Source organism: Hippichthys cyanospilos, chromosome 19 (genome assembly GCF_059441005.1).
Source record: "Hippichthys cyanospilos isolate Australia breed blue-spotted pipefish chromosome 19, RoL_Hcya_1.0, whole genome shotgun sequence".
Classification (NCBI taxonomy): Eukaryota; Metazoa; Chordata; class Actinopteri; order Syngnathiformes; family Syngnathidae; genus Hippichthys; species Hippichthys cyanospilos.
In genome coordinates, this window is record NC_142387.1 from 12070905 (window position 1) to 12095160 (window position 24256).

Below are 24256 nucleotides of genomic sequence, written 5' to 3' on the forward strand. Positions count from 1 at the left end.
CTGTGATGTCATTTTCAGTTGATTGCCAGTGACAAAATGGCCGCCCCCTGAAATGGATAAATCCAGTTTAATTTTGCTGCTTGATTGCGGCTAAAAGCAAAATGCCATGTTTAGACTATATAGAGCAGAGGTGTCAAACATATGGGCCTTTCCAAATTGAGAACAAATTAATTGGAACATGAAGCAATTTGTTACTCAAATCTTACAGTGACTCTTTTTGTGCTGTTTGACGCAAACAAATAATATACGACACAAGGTAAATTTCATTTATAATGCTATGACAGGAACAGTACGATTTTCTTTTCAAATTAAGAGCAAATTAAATGGAACATGAATAAATTGTATTGCTAAAATGTTAGTGACTCATTTTGTACTGTTTGCTGCACTCATCTAACAAATAATATATGAAACAAAATAAATTGAATTTCTCCCTTTTTAATGCTGTGACAGGAACAGTACGGTTTCTTTTCAAATTAAGAGCAAATTAAATGGAACATGAAGCAATGTCTTGCTAAAATGTTATAGTGACTCATTTTCACTGTTTGCTACACTCATCTAACATCATATGAAACAAAACAAATTGAATTTCTCCCTTTTTAATGCTGTGACAGGAACAGTAGGTTTTTCTTTTCAAATGTAAGAGCAAATTAAACGGAACATGAAGCAATTAATTGCAAATGTGTTACAGAGACTTGTTTTATACTGTTCTCTGCCCTCATGCAAGACATAAAATACATAAAAAAAAATTGAATTCCCCCCATAAAGATTATTATTTTTTAATGCTGTGACAGGAACAGCACAGTTTTCATTTCAAATTAAGAGCTAATTGATTGGAATATGAAGCAACTTTTTTTTTAAATGTCCTGCTCATCTAACACAAAATATACAGTCCAACATGTTAACTGATTTATTTAGCTGTAATGAACGATCAAGCAGAAATATGAAAATGTTAAAAAAAAAACAAATCTTTATTTTATAGCTCAACGTTTTTCTGCTCAACTAACAAAAGTGTCCTTCTGCTCCAAGGTAATTTCCATAATCCAACACCTTGCGGCCGTAAATGTGCTTATACGCACAAATTTGCAAGGATTCCTCGCCGACGATATTTAACAGCTTTCATGCATGTCATCAGATTTTTATGACTCATACACACCGGGATTCCAAACGATTTTTTTTTTTCTCCCCCCTCGATTTCTGCCGCACGATTTGATTTAATCATCAAACATTAGCGGCCATTTTCTGCTTCCCTCACAACCTTTGTCTTGTAACCACAAAGAGATTGATTATGATTTGATAGCTTCTATCTAATATGTATTCATAGGATAGAAGAAAGCCAATATCTTTCACAAACAATTTGCTTAATATTGCTTTTTTTTTTGTGCGGGTGTTTTTTTTTGTTTGTTTGTTTTTTTTTCTTCCCGCCCGTTTGATTTGCGTGGGAAGTCGGCGGAATGAGATTGAAACATTTCGGTATTAAATTCGCAATGCATAAACCGCATTATGAGTCAGTGTTGTGATGGATGCCATTTTGAATTACTCTCATATTGCCATATGGAATAAAATATATATATATTTTTTTCTCCTGAATATAATCAATCTCCACGGGTTTTTTTTTTTTTAATACCCTGCAGTGAATACCAAAAAAAAAACCGGACATGTAATGTGATGGGGTTGAAGGCCGTACGGCAGGAAATTGGCGATTTAATTGCGCTAAAGATGGCTATTATTAGGAGATTTGAAAAGCGGCCATTCAAGGTCCTCAGTCACCATTTTAAGTGGCCAGTAAAGGTCACGCCACTATTGTCGCCGCTTCGCAAATGGAATTTTTCTTCTGTGACTCGTTCAATGCCAAAGACGGATTTTTACGTTTTTTGTTTGTTTTGTTTTTTTGCAAGACATTCCATTCCAGTTATTTCATGATAATTACCATATTTTCCGCTCTATAAGGCGCACCAGATTATAAGGCGCACCCTAAATAACATATTTCAAAACGTTTTCAATATATAAGGCGCACCGGATTATAAGGCGCACCCTCAATTAATCACTTATTTTCAAACTTTTTCAATCACAATATTTCATCAGTTTGTTCCCCATCTATGATTCCCAATCTCAATATTCATCCATATATAAGGAGCACCGGATTATAAAGCGCACCCTAAATAGCATATTTTCAAACTTTTTCAATATATAAGGCGCACCGGATTATAAGGCGCACCCTCAATTAATCACATATTTTCAAACTTTTTCAATCACAATATTTTATCAGTTTGTTCCCCATCTATGAATCCCAATCTCAATATTCATCCATATATAAGGAGCACCGGATTATAAGGCGCACCCTAAATAGCATATTTTCAAACTTTTTCAATATATAAGGCGCACCGGATTATAAGGCGCACCCTCAATTAATGACATATTTCCAAACTTTTTCAATCACAATATTTTATCAGTTTGTTCCCCATCTTTGAATCCCAATCTCAATATTCATCCATATATAAGGCGCACCATCAGCTTTTAAAAAAAAAAAAATCAGGCTTTTAAGTGTGCCTTATAGTGCGGAAAATGCGGTAAATGTAATTCCCCAAATACAGGACGCACCCGTGTATACATTTTAAACCAGGCATCCAAATTTTCTCAATGAGTTTATGCCTTCTCAAAGGTAAAAAAAAAAAATGTCCAAAAAAAAAAATCGGAGAAACAGCAAGGCCACAAAAGCTGAACAGTGTTATAGCGGGGGAACACTGTATTAGAATTTTTTGTTTTTTATAAAACGTACTCTGCAGACACGATTTTTCAGTTTTTTTTTGTTTTTTTGTTGTTTCTTTAAAGTCACCATGCTGATTGCCATGATGGCCTTTGGGAATTTTGAGACATTCTCAAACGGCAGGTCCATTTTTTTTTTTTTTTTTTAAATACGTAATTACATGTAAATTCCCAACATTTTTCAATCCGGCTTTCAATAAAGAAATACAATCATAGCTTTCTCCAACTGTGACTAAATATGGTTTTATTGCCGTATTCCCTTCCATGAACCGAAGCCTCACGAAGACGCGTTTATAAGATTATCTCTGAAACCAAATGAAGAAAATGCATAAATTGTTTAATGAAGATACTGAATATGGCGACCATATTGTGTTCCATAGGATATGACTTAATAAGTGTCGGTGGTAAAAATGAAAGTCATCCATTAAGGCACTTAGCGCTAGTCCATTAGGAAAAAGACAAAGACAACGGCAATTTGAAAAACTCGTTAAAAATAAGCGCCAAAACTGCAACTGGAGACATTGTAACCCCCTCTCCTCGACCGCGTTCCCTTGCCATAATTAATATCGAAAAAAGAAGTATTATATATATATATATATATATATATATATATATATATATATAACTGAGAAAACTGAGGTATAGCTATGTTGTAATTTTACACTTAATTACCGTTAAAATTATATATAATACATGCAAATATAGTATAGTATAGTATAGTATAGTATAGTATAGTATAGTATGGTATGGTATGGTATGGTATGGTATGGTATGGTATGGTATGGTATAGTATAGTATAGTATAGTATAGAATAGTTCCGAAAATGAAAACTGAAGTATAGCTATGTTGTAATTTTACACTTAATAACTGTTATTATAAAATTATATATAATACATGGAAATATAGTATAGTATAGTATAGTATTGTATAGTATAATATAGAATAGTACGATAGTTCTGAAAATGAAAACTGAGGTATAGCTATGTTGTAATTTTACACTTAATAGCTGTTAAAATTATATATAATACATGGAAGTATCTTTAAAAATTGACGAAGTTACGACAATTTGAATGTTGCAAAGTTCTAAGAAATGCGCGTTTAAAGTTTTGGCTCAACAGCGCGCATCGTTTCCGAATCACTTATTGTCGTACACTTCAATTACAATTTCAATTTTTACGAATTATTCTTCCTGAATACACAAGTAAATTTGTTTTCTTTGTCTTTTTTTTTTTTTCCTAAAAGAAGAAACAACAAAACTCAAATGGAAAAAAAAAATGTTGGATTCGGGAGAAAAATTTGCGAAACATGAAGTAACAAGATTTTTTTTTTTTTATTTTCATATATATATATATATATATATATATATATATATGTAGCTATCACACTGGAAAAGCCGTTTGTAGGTTCCCATAGCGCGCGTTTGGTAAAAACGAAAAGTAGCACCCGCGCTAACAACCCGAGGTCCGCCGAGTGCCTTTCCAGTCGAGTGGACTACAGTTTGAAACCCACATTAGCGCCACTTAAAGCACTTAAGTGAATTAGCGTCGAACCGCGGTCAGACGCTCGTCAAGAATATGAGCACTTGGAGCCGCGCTTTTATCGTAAAAAAAAAAAACAAAGCAAAAAAGTTTCTCGTTATTTCACGGTTCGCAAATTGTTCTCCGGAATCCCAGCATTTTTTTCATTTTTGACTTGAGTTTCGTCGTTTCCTCTAAGAAAAAACAAATGGTCAACTGAATGTGAATGGAGTGCTTTGATTCGAGAATAAAGAGGAACTTCAACGCTAACCAAAGTGTGAAGACTTACCACCTGCTGTCAGCCGCTTCCCTGACAAAACTTTTCCCGCCATTAACGTTCCATCCTCTCATTTTCGCTGTCATGTGCAGCAAAATAAAAATAGATAAATAAATAAAACATGCTAGGCACGCATTTCAAAGTACCTTCACTTACATTGTAATCGAAGTGCACCGATGCGAAATTTATTTGTATAAATAAAACTCTCCGCAAACATACAAAATGTTTTTGGGCGAATTTATTCATATCCTGTGGCGTCTTTTTCCGCATGGATTTTCTGTTCAGTAATAATTTCCCTAATTGTTTGCATTTGAAGAAGTTGTTAGCCACAACCCGCTGAGTTTGCATCTGATTTGGTTTCCCACTGTGAGGAAGCAAGGCGCTCATTGTGTATTAAAATTCATGCCCCCCCCCCCCCCCCCCCCCCCAAAAAAAAAAATTTGCTTTACTCTGTTTAAAGATGATAGGAGAAATTATTTATTTAACTAATATATATATATATATATATAATATATATATATATATATATATATATATATATATATATATATATATATATATATATATATATCTTTTACTCATTCACTACCAATGACGGTTATAGACGTCAAAGATCCAGAGTAAAAAAATCTTGCACTAATGTCTAGTGAGATTTGAACGATTTAATCTGTTTTTGCATGATTTGCTTTATGATTATATTAATGTAACATATAAATCATGGTAGCATTCATCTTGATTCAACAAATGACTATAATTATTCCAAGTTCAAATCAATGGCAATGACATTGACGCGATTTCATGTGTTTTTGATATATTTTTAGCAAAGCATCTGGATAATCACACAAATTATTATTGTTGTGTGTTTTGTAATGGAAAATTTGTATTTTAATTTGTTAGCATAAACATCAACACTAAAATGAAAGGCCAGTCACATATACAGGTCCAGATAAATACATTTATTTAATTATTCATTTTTTTAACAATTCGAGTGGAATTTTTTCATTTCAATATTTTCATTTGTTAGCATAAATATGTGCAGTAAAAACAATTACCGGCTTTATGCCATGCCACCATAGGGCCAGATAAATATATTCAGATTTATTCATTTTTTTAAATCAAAATTTTAGGACAAATTGGTACGTCCAGATAAATAAATTAAGCTTTAAAACAAGAAAAAAAAGACATTTGTTCTGGGAAAAAAATATTTGAATTTGTTTGCATGAATTGTACAATCAAAACAAAGATGAGTATTTTGCCATGACAAATTAATAGGTCCAGATAAATAAACTTTAAAAAAATACAATCAATAATAATAACAATCATAATGATTCAAATTGATGCATGCATTCCGGAAAAAAGTATTTTAATTTGTTCGGATAAATATGTACAATCAAAACAAACCTGTATTTCATCAAATTTGTGCAAAAATATTTTTTTTGTTGTACAGCTTTTTGCCATGTGAAATTAGTAGGTCCAGATACATAAAATAAGCTAGAAAGAAATGAATAAATCATAATAGTCTTTACAATTGATTCATTGATTTTGGAAATTCATATTTTTAATTTTTCAGTTTTAATATGTACAGTAAAACAAAGTCCAGCATTTTTCAATCATTTCAATTGATTGTGTCATTTGAGGAAAGAATTTTTTTAATTAATATAAATACGTACAATAAAACAGAGACATATTTCCATTTCAAATGACTTTATTCAAATGAGAATAAATTCAACACTTTTTTAATCACATAAACGATTCTTGATTTGGAAAAAATATATCATTTGTCAGCATAAATATGTGCATTAAAAAAACAGCAGTGAATGAAAAATACTTTAAATTGATTCATTCTTATATTTTAATTTATTAGCATAAATATATACAATAAAACAAAGACCAGCATTTTTCCATTTCAAGTACCGGTAATTTTTTTTTTTATATCTGAAATGGATTCCTTCATTTTGAAAAACGTTTTATTATTTATCAGCATAAACACGTGCAGTAAAAAAAAACACCAGTAAATTTTGCCATATGAAATAAGTCGGTCCAGATAAATGAATTTAGCTTTAAAGAAATGAATAAATGATAATAATATTTTAAAATGGATTGAGTCATTTTCAAAACTAATATTTGTTAGCATAAATATGTACAGTGAAACAAAGACTATTTTTTTCCATTTCAAATGAATCTTTCTTTTTTAATAACTGAAATGGATTCCTTCATTTTGGAAAAACAGATTTTAATTTTGTTAGCATAACATATACTGTAAAAATAAACTTAATTTTATCATATGATATTAGTAGGTCCTAATAAATAAATAAAACTTTAGAAATTGATAATAATAATAATTATAGTCACTTATATAATAACATTTAATTAAAAAAATAATAATAGTAATAATTGAAAATGATTGAGTCATTCTAGAAAATAATATTTTAATTTGTTGGCGTAATATGTACAGTCAAAACAAACTTAATTTTGTCTAAATTAGTCAGTCCTGAAAATAAAGCTTTAACAAAAAGATGATAATAATAACAAGTAATCATATAATAACATTTAATACAATTGTAATAATAACAGTAATAATAATAATAATAATTTAAATTGATTGATAAATTCTAGAATTTTTTTTGGGGGGGGGGCTTAAATACGTACAATAAAACAAAGGCCAGTATTTTTCCATTTCAAATTACTATTTTTTATAATAAATTAAACTTCTTTTTAATAATAGAAATGGATTCCTTCATTATGGAAAAAATGTATTTATTTATTCATTGTTAGCATAAATATGTACATTAAACATATAAAATTAGTACATCCAGATCAATAACTTAACTTTATTTTTTTATTATAATGTATGAATTTATTTGGGAAAAAAAATGTTCTTCAGATGTGAACCAAATTTATCGAGTGAGCATTCAAGAAAAAAAAAAACTGACAATAATAATAAGTAATCATATAATAACATATTCAATACAATAGTAATAATAACAGTAATAATAATAATAATTTAAATTGATTGATAAATTCTAGAATTTTTTGGGGGGGCTTAAATACGTACAATAAAACAAAGACCATTTTTTCCATTTCAAATGACTATTTTTTTTTATAATAAATTAAGCTCTTTCTTTTTAATAATAGGAATTGATTCCTTCATTATGGAAAAAAAAAGTATTTATTTATTCATTGTTAGCATAAATATGTACATTAAAAATTAGTACATCCAGATAAATAAATTAACCTTATTTTTTTATTGTAATGTATGAATTTATTTAGGGAAAAAAAATGTTCTTCAGATGTGAATTTATCGAGTGAGCATTCAAAAAAAAAAAAAGGACATTTTCCTTTCCCGCGTTTACGGCGGGTCGAGACCGGCGCCGTTTTGGCCTGACACAATTTGACATTGTTGCTCGATTCACCCGGCGATGACGCAGGAGCAAGCGGGGTGGGGGTGGAGGGGGGGGGGGGGGGGGGGGGGGGCAATCCAGCACCTGAGCCATGCTGCCCTCCACAGTCCAATCAAATTAACTCCCAAAATGCAGCGCAAGATAAATGCGCAGCTGTAGGCTAGCTGTTAAACTAAACAAGAGCGCGCCAGGATATTGCGTTGATTTTTTTTTTTTTCATCTTTCTCAAAATTACAGCTTCCACTAGATGACCGCCCCCCAAAAAAAAATATAATTACACACTTTGTCCACTGAAATGCTTTTTTGCCCTTACTCAAGGCCTTTATTGTTTTTTTTTGTTTTTTTCAAAGTTGCAGACAAAAACAATACAACATGAGACACGATGAAATAATAAGCGGATTAAAAATTCAAATTAAAAATTAAAAATTGCATGGCGGATCAGTAAAAACGGAAACAAACAAAAAAAAACTGATATTTTATTCATTCGCGACAAAGCAAACTGATGAGCCATTCAACAAATGTCGGATTTTTTTTTTTTTTTTTTTAAGCGCCGACTCATTCATAAACGAGGAATAAGCCTGTGTTATTGCTACAAATATATGGATACACACAATTAAGAAATTAGACGGAGCATTCCAGAATTCGAGGATGTTTTTATGCTAAGATTTTAATCTACTCCTGAAATCAAGTAAAAGTGATTCCTGAATATTGTTTCAAATATCATAAATATTTCGATGCTAGTTGGCTTCTTGTGAGAAAAAAAACAAACAAAAAAAATCACTAAAAGGTTTTGGGTTATTTGCAGGCTATTTTTGTGATGCTAGGTTGTTAGCCTTGCTACTAACAGCTAACAACAAATGTATTAATTTATTTTGAAAAAAATGTGTTTTTGTGTCGAAAATGTGTCAATTTATTCGAGTGAGCATTCACGAAAGAAAACTAAACAAAATGAACCTTGTGGTATTATGTTACAAATTATGTAAATTCATTTGATTATTATATGATATCATAAAGAATCAATGGGGGAAAAAACACACTAGGGAGCTGAAATTTCCACCAGATGATTAAAACATGTAAAATTTCAAAATGCAACCATTCTGACATTTCTATGTGATTGCAGCCGGATGTGCGAGATTTTATGTACAAAAAAAATGATTGTCCAAATTTTGGACCATATAAAACCATTAGAATTACAATTTTTGGGATGCATTTAATAGGATTTATAACATTGATTTCCCTGCGATTTTTTTTGCAACATTTCGTCAAACTATGTCAGCAAACAGAAAATTGTTTTTTGATTTGTTTCACTTCAAAACAGTAGGTGGCAGTAGAGACCAGTGAATGGCATCATCCCTACATTGCTACAAAAACATACTATACCATTTTTCAATTTTTTTGTGGGTGTTATTACATTAAATCGACATATGTATGGATAAAATGGATTCCACTGAACAATTTGAGTGGTTGAAGGGAAAGAAAGAATCATAAATAACTTTAATTATTACGCCTTTAAAAGCAATTGCAAAACTAGGAAAAAAATGTGTTTGCAAAAGTGTTTGCACAACTATTATTATTATTAAAAAATATTAGCAGCATGACCGGGTAGATATGACATCAAGCGTTTGTGTTTTATTTATTAATTTCATCAGAAAAATAATAAATATGAAATGCTGTCTTTTTGATGTGTAGCTAGGCTTATTTTTGACCAGTTAGCATAACGGCTAACTAGCATTAAACTTTTGAGACGTATAAATGAACAGAAAAAGAAATGTCTACTAGTACGTCTTTAATACTCGTTTTATAAATATCGAAAAAAAATAATAAACATATGTGAAGCTAGGTATGTTTTTGACCAGTTAGCATACCAGCTAGCATTTAGTCCTTGTTACTGATACATTTTGAGACATCCAGATGGAGGGAAAAAAAAATGTGAGCAGTTCAAGTAATTTCTTGAGAAAAACAACATATCAAATGTTGTCTATGTTTTTATGTCTAGCTAGGTGTGTTTTTGACCAGTTAGCATAGCATCTAACAGAGCTAACATTAAGCATGTTACTAAAATGTTCCGAGATATCTCAAGGAAGGAAAAAAATGTTTAAAAAAAAAAACACTAATTGTGCTTCTGTTTTGTACTTTTTTATCTCTACTAATTTCTTCAGAAAAATTCATTGTCTTTTATGTGTAAATTTAGAAAAAACAATAAATATCAAAGGTTGGTTTTCTATGTGAAGTTTGATTGGTTTTTGATCCATTAGCATAGCAACTAACAGAGCTAGCAATTACTCTTATTAAAACTGTTTGACACGTCTCAAGGTAAAGGCAAAAAAATCATTTTTCATAGTTCTAATTTCATCTGAAATATAATAATGATCAAATAATGTCTTTTTTTTTAATCCCGAGCTTTGTTTTTAACCTGTTAGCATCGCAGCCAGTACAGCTAGCATCTATTTTTTCTTCTTGAGAGTAAAAGAAAAAAAATAGGCAGAAATCAAGCTAATCATGCTTTTATTTATTGTTTTTTTTCCAATTCTTTTTCTCATTATAGCAGAGAAAATAATAAATCTAACCAACATTTGTGGATTTGTTTTGAATCCTTCTGCACAGCAGCTAACAGTCAAATTTAATGTTAAGGATTCGTTCATCAATATTTATGCTAAAAATGATCAAATAAATTCAAATATGCTAACGCTCTAATTGTCTTTGATTCTGGAATGTCCGCTAAAATTCCCACGTTGTATTTGATGAGCGTATGATGAGAAACACAAAAATGATACAATGAAGGCCTAGCAGCAGACACAGCAAAAAAACACAAGAACATGATCACATTCATTTCATTTTTTGAACAAAAAAAGTGATTCCAGCCTTTTGACAATCCATATACATTTGAGCAAGCCAGAGTAAATTACTCGCGTTATTAAATTCATTTTAAATTCAAATTTAAATTCAAATTAAAACTCATTCACTCCCAAAAACGTTTTTTTTAAGAGTCCAGAAATTCAAGATCTATTTATATCTATTTTGAATTATCCTGTGTTTGGCTTGAGATACACGAATTAATAAATAAATAATAATCAACTCAAAAAGTACAAATGATTGCTTTTGAGTAATCTTGGGTGGCTTCCGCATAACAATAAGACGGCTTCAGAAATGCAAATCAGATTTTGGTCCGGGACAAAAGAGGCGTGCAAAAATCATTTCTACTCGCCGCGGCGTGATGAGGAAATCTCCGGCGTATCATCATGAGACGTGACATGTATGAGGACATGACTGTCTGACTCAACTTGATCCTATTATGTGTTTAAATGGATTTCACATGGGTGTTAAGATTCAGAATGTGTCATCAGACAAGAACGGGGAGTGTGGGGGGGGGGTCACAAACTGTCCCGCCGCTGGTTCTAGACCATTTGAGCAAGAAGTAATTGTATAACGCCCGGCTCTGCGATGCATAAATTGAGCTGTCGAGCAGTCACGGTAGATTTTGTTTTCCTAGCCTAGCCGGCGCCAGTGTGTTTCTTTGCGTAGCTCAGCAGAAACAAGCATAATGTAAGTGTCATAAAGCTCGCCGAGATAAATGGCGTTTGAGCCGGCATTTGCATAAAAAGGGGAATAAACGGGCGGGGAACGGGGAGACTAAACTGCGGCTTAGCTGGCCTTGCTACGATAATAAACCTGCGCTGAATCGCGGGGAGTGAGCCCGCGCCGCTACGTAGCTGCGCTGGGGTAAAGCCATTATTTATGTCAGTCTCGTCTAAACAAGGGATAATGCACGTTATACTGATGATATTAATAATATCCAGCCGTCCGTTTTTCTGAAGAAAGTTTACGCCCATTAATTGGTAAAATTATATACGTATATATAAAAACGTTAGCACCGTTGTTCGCGTCATAAATGTCAGCTCTTTTATTACTACTAGGCCCGAACCTGTTAGCTTGTAAGCTAGCTGACGGCTAGCGCTATCTTTGTCACGATTTTGAACTCTCATTTTATATACCTTATTTTCTGTACTATAAGGTAGGGGTCCACAACCCCCAGTTCGTGGATCAACTGGTCCACCTTATACTGATAATAATAATATCCAGCCGTCCGTTTTCTGAAGGAAGTTTATGCCCATTAATTGGCAAAATTATATCTATATATAAAAATTTGAGCACCTTTTTTCGCATCATAAATGTCAGCTCTTTTATTAGGATTATAAGGCGCACCTTTTGAGAAAACTCACCGTTTACGCACTGTATAAGGTGCACCGGATTATAAAGTGCACCGGATTATAAAGCGCACCCTTTGAGAAAACTCGACATTTACGTGCCATATGAGGCGCACCGGATTATAAGGCGCATCTTTTGAGAAAACTTCCAGCACAAGACGCACCGGATTATAAGGCGCATTTTTTGAGAAAACTGGCCGTTTACACGCCGTACAAGGCGCACCGGATTATAAGGCGCATCTTTTGAGAAAACTGGCCGTTTAAACGCCTTACAAGGCGCACCGGATTATAAGGCGCACCGTTTGAGAAAACTCGCCGTTAACAAGGCGCACCGGATTATAAAGCACATCTTTTGAGAAAACTCAATGCTTATGCGCCATATGAGGCGCACCGGATTATAAGGCGCATCTTTTGAGAAAACTTGCCGTTTACGCGCCGTATAAGGCGCACCGGATTATAAAGCGCATCTTTTGAGAAAACTTGCCGTACAAGACGCACCGGATTATAGGGCGCATCGTTTGAGAAAACTGGCCGTTTACACGGCGTACAAGGCGCACTGGATTATAAAGTGCATCTTTTGAGAAAACTCGACCTTTACGCGCCGTACAAGGCGCACCGGATTATAAGGCGCATCTTTTGAGAAAACTCGCCGTTTACGCGCCGCACAAGGCGCACCGGATTATAAGGCGCATCTTTTGAGAAAACTCGCCGTTAACGAGGCGCACCGGATTATAAAGCGCATCTTTTGAGAAAACTGGCCATTTACACGCCGTATAAGGCGCACCGGATTATAAAGTCTATCTTTTGAGAAAACCGAAGGCCTTTAGGCGCACCTTATAGTGCGAAAAACATTCTCATCTCAAGAACACAAAGGCTGCCTCAAATACCATATGGATGTCAAATTTTTCCAAAATCACTCTCGCACCCCATCGGTTTCAGCAAGCAACCTGAAAGCATCGCAGCCGCCAAACACGAAAACCGCGCACCCACCGCCGTGCCCGTCACCACAAAGACAGATGCATGAAGGCGGGGAAAGCAAAAAATCGCAAATGATTTCAAGTTGAAAGAAGAGCCGCCCAAAACCGGCACCCCTCCCCCCCCCGGAGGGATGGGGCGTTGGGGCGAGAGGTGCGTTGAGTGGAATTGCGCGCGTGCGCGAAGCGGGGACTCTCCTCGACTACGCGTATTCTTAAGCAATAACAACGTGATCCGTATTATCCACCCAAGAATACCCGTCACCGAAGAGAGTCTTTCAACATAGACAGGAGGCTAACCGGAAACCATGTGAGCAGTTCCGCCGCCATCGCATCATCATCATCATCATCATCATCATCATCATCATCATCATCATCATCATCATCATCCCCATGGCAGCAGCCCTTCTTCATGCTCCGGTGGCAAACGGACACATAAACAGATTGAGAAAAGGTGGCGCTTGCATTGATTGAAGACGCCTCACTGCAGAGTGAGGCAAAGTTCCATCAATGGCTCCTCTGCAAAAGGAGAAAATTGACAATGGTGGCAGTTTCAATATGAGGCCCCTTCCAGAATTGGAAGACGCTTTCGGAAAATTCGTTACGTCACGGTCACTCCGCCCGTGCTGGCGCTGGGATTATTTAGCGGCTTTTCCCACAGGATTTTGTTGACGTTTTACTTGGGTTGTTTTTTTTACGGAGATATTGTAAACGCTGTCGCCATCGGGTTCTATTATGAAGACATTTTAATGCATCTAGGTGCTTTGCAATTATATTTTGCTAAGCCAATTTTTTTTTGCCCCCCCCTCACCCTTTTTCGTGCCGACTATAATATATAAAAGATTATAAGGTATCTATATATAAAATACATTAAATTAAATATGCATAAAAATTCAATAAAATAATTTAAAAAATAAATGTATAATATATATAAATATTTATAGAATAATTAAAATGATATAAAATAAAATATATTACCTATAAAAATTGTATATCTACTGTATCTAAAGTGCCCGCCTCCATTTGTCGTGTTGACTATAAGATTTAGAAGAATACAAGAAATCTATAAAATTATCGATAAAAATTACACATATATATGAATAATAATTTATAATTAAAAATAAAAAATGGACATATACACTATATACATATTTATAAAATAATTACACATATTCTTCCTATAAATATTGCATATCAAAAACCAGCCTTTTTAACATTAACAAAAGAACAAAAATAAACAATATAACTCAACCGTCAACATCTGTTAGTCACTTTTTACAGCGTTTATACAGGTTACAGGTTAGTATAAAAGGGAAAAAAAAAAATCGCTAGGGTTTTTTTATGCCCGCTATTTGAGGACAAAAAAGAAAGCTATATACATTAGCAGAAATTATAAAAGCTCATTTAATTTTACATATGTTGCACCAAAAATCTCCTTTTTAAATTAAAGCTGCTGTGTGACTCAGACGATCAAAAAAATTAGTTTGAAGTTTAAAATTTTGCGGCTTTTTTGACAAGTTAGCTAAGAGAGGAACATAGATTAGCATTAGCAATATTTTCAAAGTTGCTTAAAAACCATTAACAACAATTACTGTTCTTATTTTGTTCATAATAAGAAAGATTTTTGTTCTTGATCTGTTAGCCTGGCAGCTAACACAGCTAGCATGTACATTTGAGCAAAAATTGTAGCATTAGCATCGATTTGCAAAACTGTTTTTCAAATCCTTGTTGCTGTCAATAAAGTAGCATTAAAATCCAGTGACTATTCAAAGGCTCGGCCTTCCTTCCTTCTTATTTTCATATTTTATTTTTGTTAAGCCGAAGCTCCGTTTTCTTAAAATGCCGACATTGGACTCAGATTCTCAAAAAAGAAAATTGAAAAATGAAAATTCTTTCTGTAGGTGGTTGTTCTGACATCTTTGCTAGCCGAGCTATGCTAGCAGAGTTATGCTAGCAGAGCTACATAAACCACCATTAGCAATATTTGTGATCTGTTACTTAAAAACAATTAACAATTACTGCTTTTTTTTTTGTCATCAAGTTTTTTCTTACAATTAGCCTAGCGGCTAACCAAGCTAGCAGTAACGTTAGCATTGATCTGCAAAACTCTTTTTAGCATCCTTGTTGCATTTAAATCAAATTAGTATTTAAAGGCCATGCCTTTCTATTTTTTTTCTCATGTTTCTTTTTATTTTAAGATATTGTTCTTAAAACAATGCCATAAATTCTATCTTTATTTAGCCATTTTTTTTTCTAGTTAGCATGTTTGCTATTAGATCTATATAAATCTGATCACTTGACATTACTCTTTATAATCGCGATCACAACGCTCTGTTCTTGATCCGTTAGCATATCAGCTAAAACAGCTAGCATGTACGCTTGAGCAAAAAAAATTGATCTTTGCAGCTATCTTTTGCATTTCTGTTGCTGTAATCAAAGTAGTTTTCATTTCAAATCAGTATTGAAATCTAATATCGTGTGTATTTGATTTTAAAGAATCTGTAAACGTTTTTTGCTTTATTTTTTTAAATAGATTCCTCCCATTAAAAATAATAATGCTCATCAATTTTTCAAAAATATTGGTGCCTAAATTGTCCTCCAATTTTGGAATGACCCAGCAGTGTGGTGTAGGGCAAAAAAAAAAACATAAAATGGAGCATAAAAGCTTGGATTTCCTGAATTTCTCATTCCTAGAAACAAAACTGGGGGTGAAAGTGAATGGGGGGGGGGGGGGGGGTGTGAAAATAAAAAATACAAAATCCCCACAGCAATGCTCTTACCTGAACCACTGCCAGATCAGCTTCCTCTAGCGAATTCTTGTTTTTCTCCGCCACTGTTGTTGCCACTGTTTGCTTGGCCCTGTCATAATGAGAACTGGGGCTGTGGGTCGGGATGGGGTAGGGTAGGGGGTGGGGTCGTCGGGAGTCGGGGGGGGGGGGTTACATGTAAGAGGGAGACGTGAGGTTAGCGAGGTCATTCCAGTAGCTCCCTTGGTGTGACGCTGGGCCCATGCGATCCATTACCACCAGCGACCCCACCCCCCCACCCCACCCACCCCCAGAAGTCCCCGCAACGCTAGAAATTAACACATGGACACAGGAAAGGGTGCAGCACATGCAGTGAAAAAAAATAATAGTAATAAATAAGCATATATAATACATAATGTGCATATACTTGTGATTATATATATATATATATATATATATATATATATATATATATATATATATATATATATATATATATATATATATGATAAGATGAAGGCAGGAAATTCATGCATAAAAATACACATGCCTCACTCTTCCAAATTACACATGCATATCCAGCGCCAAAAACAGTCAGAATCCCTCACCCACCCACCCACAGACTGCAGAGATAAGATTTACCACCCGCAGCCATACAAAACACATACTGTACAGTACTCAGCTAGTGTGGCCCAACCCAGACCATCCGCAGGGAAAAAAGAAAAAAAAAAAACCTCAGCGTAGAGAAGCCGGATATCATTTCACTCCCCCCGAATAAACACGAAAGCACAGTTAAAAAAAAAAAAAAAAAAATCAAAAGGTCGTCAACACCAAGTAGTATCGATTATTCGGTGGAAGCACCCAAAGGCTCATCAGATTATCCTGACAGCTAACGGCTAAAAATCCAACACCGGGAATAATCCGTGCCCTTTCCAAGTGAATCGTTCGCCAAGTACCACAGGTTGTCACAAATAATCAACCGCAGAATCAACTTCAATGGGAGTGTCTCTTTCCGATTTATTGGCTTTCAAATTCCCCTCGTGTTTTAATGTATGGGACACCCACCTCTTCCTTTTGGCAATTTTTCTTAAAGAATGAAGATATATCCTTTAAATAAGATTGGGTTAAGGTTAAGGTAATTTCACTAATATATATATATATATATATATATATGTGTGTGTGTGTGTATGTGTGTGTGTGGCCTAAAGTTGGATGAAATAAAGAATTTCTTTTCCAAATCCCCCACCGAAAGAAAAGCACACGTGTGGTCGGTCTGCTGGGCTCTTACCCGCGTTTCTTCCTTTTTCCGTAACCCAGGGTGTTGCCTCTCCCGGCGCCCCCTCTAAAATTCCCTCCCCTTCCTGCGCCGGTTCAGCCCGATGCCTTCCCGAGGTTCCGTGGCAAACTGGGAGGTGTTGATGCCCCCACCCCTCTCCCACCCCCCCCTTCCCCCAGTTGTAAGGAAGATCTCCCCCGAAAAGAAGGAGGAGGTTGATCCCAGTCGGAAACGAGAGGATGCGGCGCCGGACGAATCGGTACTGATGCTGGCGAGCCGGGATGGCAAACAAAAGCGGTCCTCTTCCGCCGCCGCCGCCTCCTCCCCGGGTCCATTCAAGGAAAGGAAGCTCGGAAGCCGGCGGGGGCCAATGAGGGAGCGCGGGGCAGACGTGCGGAGAGGGAGGAAGAGAGAGAGAAATGGAGAGCGTGCGGTGTGATGAGGCATAAGAGAGTGATGGAGCGGAGAGAAAGGGATACGGAGGTAGAGATGGACAAGGGGCGGGAGGATGGATTTTTTTAAAAAAAAGGAGGAGAAAGACTGATAAGAGACGATGCGGGGACATATGAGGGAAAGAGAAAGCAGACAGGAGATCTATAAAGGGGGGGGGGGGGGGAGGAGAGATTGCAGTACCAACAGTTGTTCAATACTCTCTCACTCTCACAATAAATGTACATTTATATTCTATTCTTCCTCTCGCCGGCGTAGCCACGCCCCTTACACGCCCTTGCACCGCGTAACGCTGGATTAATTAGTATATTGTGTCCATTCTCCAGGAGAAAAAAAAAAAAAAAAGCGGAGGATAATGATGGCCGTGATGATGAAGAAGGTAAATAGAAAAATGGAGTCATCCCCAAGTGGGTTGAGGAGAAAACACACAACGGGTGGGCTTGCTGCAAATACAATTAAGAAGAAAAGACGTTCTCACGTTTTTATTTTACTTTTTTAGTCGCTCGAAGAAGTCAAAAAAAAAAAAATTGCCGGGCCCTATATTTGGAAACGCCATCGACCGCAGTCAAAATAACCTGTTGGCCCAAGCAGGGATAGACTGAATTAAACACACGCATCGTAATCAATAAATAGATAAGATATTTCTGACAGTGTGTGAAGACGTCTCCGGGGAGAAAGAACTCATTAAGAATCCAAATAAACGATAAATAAGTCACAAATGGAGCGGCTTGAAAAGGCTTCCAAATCCCAGCTACGATTCCCTGTGGGCGCCAATATCGCTCACGATCACACATGCGGGCGCAGATCAATTGGAAATGGACGGGGAAGCTTGTAAAAACCTTTTTATTTATTTTTTTTGCAAGTGGAGAAATGGAGGTACGCGCATATCAAACAAGCTTTCGTGCTCTTGTTGTGTTTTGCGTCAGATTGCTGAAAGGCAAAAAGACAGTTGCGTAGCTGTTTTGTACACTAATATACATGTACAGGTGTGTATACACGCACATATGATGTGTATATACTGTATGTATACATATGAGTGTAAAATGAAATAACAAAAGCATTAGCTTAATCCCATAATTCCCCAATTACATTTTTATTTGTACACTAATATATATATATATATATATATATATATATATATATATATATATATATATATATATATAGTCCAACAAATCATTGTCTTAATACCATAATTTCCCAAATATTTTTTAATTTGTACTATTATTACATTATTATTATATTAAGATCCTTTTATTGTCCTATTTTATGTTATTTTATGTGTTCCACACACATATACACACTGTATATTTATATATGTACATGTATACATATATTAGTAATATATTTTATATATTTATAGTAATATATATTTATATATTATATTTACTATATATTTATAGTAATATATTTTCATGTAATAATAATGTATACTAATATATGTATACATGTACAATATAAATGTACAGTGTGTATATGTGTGCGGAACACATAAAATAACATAAAATAGGTCAAAAAAGGATCTTAATACCATATCCCCCAAATATTTTTTTGGGCGCGCGAATGTATGTATACATGTACATGGACAACATATATATGTGTGTGAAAAAATCAAATAACATAGGCCAACAAATCATTAGCCTAATATCATAATTCTCAAATAATTCTCATGTGTACACTAATATATATGTATGCATGTACGGTATATACACAATATGTGTATATACTGTATGTGTAAAAAATAAATAATCCAAACAAATCATTAGCCTAATATCATAATTGCTCGAATATTTTTTTGACTACCCAGCACAACATAGCTTGAAAAAAATACAATTGAACTTGCTAAAAAGAAAAAAAAAGCATCTTTATAGATCCTCAGTCATCCAGGTCATTGTAATCGGCAAAGGTAAAATCAGGGCAATCGTTTTTGTTGTGGTGTTTCTCAGCAACTGTCCAAATTAAGCTACTGAAAAAGTCTAAAGTTAAAAGGAAATGTTATGGAGAACGTATTTTCAGGCAACAATTGCTTCCTTTCTCTCGCTTTCTTTTCTCTTTCATATATTTCTCTGATAAAAAATGTCATCCTGATATTTGTGAAACAAAGGAATCAGGCAAAAGGCAAGCACGGTTTTATGGTGGAACACTGCCCCCTAACGGCGGCATCCATGTTGTTTGTTCCATGCTGAGTTTCAACACAAACAATTGATAGTTCAACAGGAACTTTTATTACAGGAAAAAATTGACTTCTTTTGTTATTTTCGGCATCGACAAATTAGTATTCTGTCTATGATTAGTTTGACAATCACGTTTCACCTCGTAGATGTCACATGACCAAATCCAGAATACAGGTGAGTAATGATTGGTTGTTACCAATCGTTGTTTTTCATTTTATTTTTATTTTGGACTAAAACAGGCTCTAAAAATGTCTGATACAAACTGAATTGAGTGCTACGGAATCAATTATTTTACTTCCTAAAGTTGTTGATTACCGTAGTACCCAATTACCTAAAGTAATCGAATACTTCATTCATTTTCTACCAGCCATTTTTACATCTTTCTTAAAATTATAAAAATGGCTGGTGGAAAATTTAGGACTCAAGTAATCAATTACTTTAGGTAATGTAGTACTACAGTAATTACATGATTGTTTTAGAACCCAAAGTAATTGATCACTATAGTAACGAATTACCTAGAGTAAATGATTACCTAATTCATTTCATATTGACCATTTTTAGAATTACATCCTAAAGTAATCAATTACTTTATGTATTTAAGTCAGAAATTATTGACTTTAGTACTTTAATACCTAAAGAAATTGTTTACTATAATACTTAATTACCTAAAATAATCAAATAACGGTTTAATTTAGTACCAGACATTTTCAAACCCTGGTCTTAAAATAGGTGGTACAAAATTGAATACAAAAGTAATAATTACTTTAGGAAATTAAGTACTACCTGTACTACCTCAATTAATTGGTTACTATATTACCTAATAACCTAAAGTAACTGAGTACTTAATTGTGTACCAGTATTTTTTTAGACCTATCTTTACCAAACTAGTCTTAAAATGGCATGTACTAACTTAAGTCATGAAGTAATCAATTACATAAACTTAAGTACTAATTGGAAGTTACTTTAATAGTTTATTTCCTAAAGTAATTAATTACTTAAGTACTGGATTACCCCAAATAATCCGTTACGGAATTCATTTTGTTGCCAGTCATTTTTAGACAAACTATTCCAAAAAAAAAATGACCATGTTGAAAGATAGTCCGCCCCGCCAGTAGGGGGCAGTGTTGCTTGGACGCAGGGCTTCCTCATCTTTGCCATTAAATGTTACGTTGACAGAGAGCAGTATATTTCTTCACATATAACAACGCTTTGATTTTAAAAAAAATTAAAAAGACTCCCTTGCATCATCCAGCTTTAAATTGCTACCTAAACTTGTATATTAATTGTATATTTAAAGACCAAAATGTCGGCTAGCTTAATTTATTGACTAAAATGGATTTTTGACATATATAGCCGCTCACATCAGCGAATGAGTAGAATTATTCATCGCCAGGTCGATTGCTATCAATGGGAGTGAATGATTTACTGCAAAAGACCGTGTAGCAGCTAACAGAAGTTAGCATAGCTGTTCCTGTCATACTTAGCAGCAAAACACACAATAAATTTGACCCCAGTTGACTTAATCTACGGCCAAGGAACTTTAGCGTCTGGGATGTGACCACGCGGGATGGCTACATTATGAGCAAATACGTCAATAGCAGCCTGAACGGGGGCGCTACGATTAGCTAAACAAATAGCATCTTCTATTTAAGTCAACAGAAAGGTTTTCATTGACAGCTTGCAAAACAAAAGGTCAGCGATAGGCGCAGCTCGACTAATTAAGTCCAATTGGTGAATGTCAGCTTCACAAAGGGCAATGCTAATCCACAGCGCTACCTAAATAAGAATCGTTGTGTGTGTGTCTGTGTGTGCGGTGTGACAATAGGAGTGTCCGCAATGTATGTATTTGTAATTGACTGATCTGGACTTAAAAAAAAAAAGAAGAAAACGTAAAAATATGTATTTGGGATTGAATGAGTGACAGAACTAAACGTTATTGGTTTCCTATATTCTCTTGTGTTTCTCTGAGGTGATTGGTGGAGCACTTACAAGGAGGCGGGGCCATGTGAGTTCAACTGGGAGAACGTTGTAATGTTGAAAAACATTTTAGTGTGACTTGAATGAAGAAAAACATTTATCGCTACTGCTTAATTTGTTTCTTAATATACCGTATTTTCCGCACTATAAGGCGCTCCTAAAAGCCTTATTTTTTTTTAAAAAAGATGACGGTGCGCCTTATAGTCAGGTGTGCCTTATATATAGATCAATATTGAGATTCGTAGATGGGGAAAGAACTGAAAAAGTAAACTTTTATTATTGTTATTACTTTGAGTATTACTATATTGTGATCGAAAAATATGTAACTAATTGAGGGTGCGCCTTATAATCCGGTGCGCCTTATATATGGAAAAAAGTTTGAAAATATGTAATTAATTGAGGGTGCGCCTTATAATCCGGTGCGCTTTATATATGGAAAAAGGTTTTAAAATATGTCATTAATTGAGGGTGCGCCTTATAATCCGGTGCGCCTTATATATGGAAAAAGTTTGAAAATATGTCATTAATTGAGGGTGCGCCTTATAATCCGATGCGCGGTATAGTGCGGAAAATACGGTACTTGTAAATAATATTGAGAATAAGCTTTGGGAAATGAACAGCCCCCCTTCTATCGATATCAGCGGTTAAAGCGAATTACGTGTGTGTGTAGCCCCTGCTGTCCTCGCATCAACTCGCTGCAGTCACACTGAGCTTCGGAGGAGCCCAACCTTTGAGAAAAACGCAGGCAAACTGTGATGAAATGACAGGGAGATAATGTGATGCTGTGGTGTGTTGACCTTTAAACACAGGCTGCTGCTACATCCCGACCAGTGAAAACCCTGACCTTTGTAAAAACCATTACAGAAGACTCTAATCTGAAAGGTGGGGAGGGGCGGACGAAAAATGTTATTTCCCTTTGCCATAAAAAAAAAAAATCCGTCATTTACTTACTTTACTTGGTCATCACTTCAATCACAGAGGATAGTTTCAGTTTATCAGGCCCGGAGTGATAATCTGGACCGCCTGGCAATTTGGACTGCTATTGTATATACCTGCACACACTGCTCAGGGCCGCTCTTCCAGCAAACCCTTTGGCTTCCTTATATAGACGTCAAAAATACGTTTTTACTGGGCTGGCAGTGAATGAGCTCGTTTCCTCCATGTCTGTGATGTTTTAATCTATGATCACCTTCTCGTAAAAATGTACGCAGACGGGCTGTCACAAGTGTCTGTGTGATGAATGTAAATTTAGCAGCAATATATATATATATATATATATATATATATATATATATATATATATATATATATATATATATATATATATATATATATATATATATATATATGTGTGTGTGTGTTTGTGTTTATTACTATACATACATATGTGTATATATTGTATAAATATATATGTGTAAATGTGTACATGCAACATATACATATATACACATGTACGTATATATGTTTGTATATATGGATATGTGCTGTATGTCAAGTCAAGTCCAGTGAAATTGTATTTATAAAGCACATTAAAAAGACCGTTAAGTGCTGTATAGTGAAATAAAAGTATCAATAGAAACATAAAAACGCATAAAACAGATAAAACACACGAATAAGCAGAAATAGATAAGACAGCACTGCAGACTGAATGTAATGTATATATATGTATGTACTTAATAAATAATAAATAATAATGCAATATAGTATGACTCAAGTTAAAAAGTCAAAGTTATGCCGCTGTATCTGCTTCGTGTAACTATATTTTAGTTGTTTCAAATCGGAATTTGTTATGTGACGTAAAACTGGAAGGATAGACTGTGTAACTGTTTTCTTGTGCAACAGTGACATCTGTCGGTGTAATCTCGCAGGTGCAGTTTGTATCTGTAGGTGCGGAGGGACACCAGAGAAATCCATGAAAAATTAAATAAAAACAATTTACCCGTCTTTTCTAAAGAATGGAACCATATCTTACTTGATAGATGGAAACCAAGCGCGGATATCACACGGTGCTTTTACTTTGAAAATATACGCTTTTATTTCGAAAGAAAAAGGAAAGAGTCTCGGATCCGTTGGTTAGTTTCCCGTGTTTTGTGTTACGTCGACGTTTAGGAAGTTAATCCCTCGACTGTCATTGATAGTGAAAGTTGCGGGATGAATTCCCAAACGGATTTGTCCAAAGACATGTTGGATCTGGAAGAAGATGAAGACCTGGAGGTTTTCAGTAAGGTACAGACAAACTTCCTGACGCCCACTTTTGAAAAGTTACAAACCTTGTGACGTGGATCTGGCTCGAGTGGAACTTGCCGAAGTTTTGTTTGTTTGTTTGTTTTTCGTTAACGTAAAGAAAATGTGTGTGTTTTGAGGGAAATCTGCAAGCGATATGACCTTTGTACTTATGTCAGCGTTTCCTGCATGTGTATATTTAAAAATGACTCCGCCCTATGGTTTACAAACAATTCGTTTTTGGTGACAGTGTCCCCTCGTTAATCGCGGGG

The 24256-nt window shown here is 34.7% G+C and overlaps 1 protein-coding gene and 1 long non-coding RNA gene across 2 annotated transcripts in view; one reads left to right on the forward strand and one right to left on the reverse strand.

Annotated features, from left to right (window-relative positions):
• Positions 1 to 6244: 6244 nt before the first annotated feature.
• On the reverse strand, positions 6245 to 17668 carry LOC148407926 (uncharacterized). Its single transcript, XR_015863692.1, has 3 exons — positions 17173 to 17668; positions 15918 to 16017; positions 6245 to 13656 (listed from the first exon to the last, which is right to left on the reverse strand). It is a non-coding gene; the product is annotated as an uncharacterized LOC148407926 (long non-coding RNA).
• A 6158-nt stretch (positions 17669 to 23826) lies between these two features.
• Positions 23827 to 24256, forward strand: part of snx7 (sorting nexin 7) — a 6484-nt gene continuing 6054 nt past the window's right edge. The window contains exon 1 of the mRNA XM_088401578.1: positions 23827 to 23987. Within this exon, the coding sequence (XP_088257704.1) occupies positions 23913 to 23987 (75 nt within the window). The 5' untranslated portion in view covers positions 23827 to 23912. The remainder of the gene's footprint in view (positions 23988 to 24256) is intronic.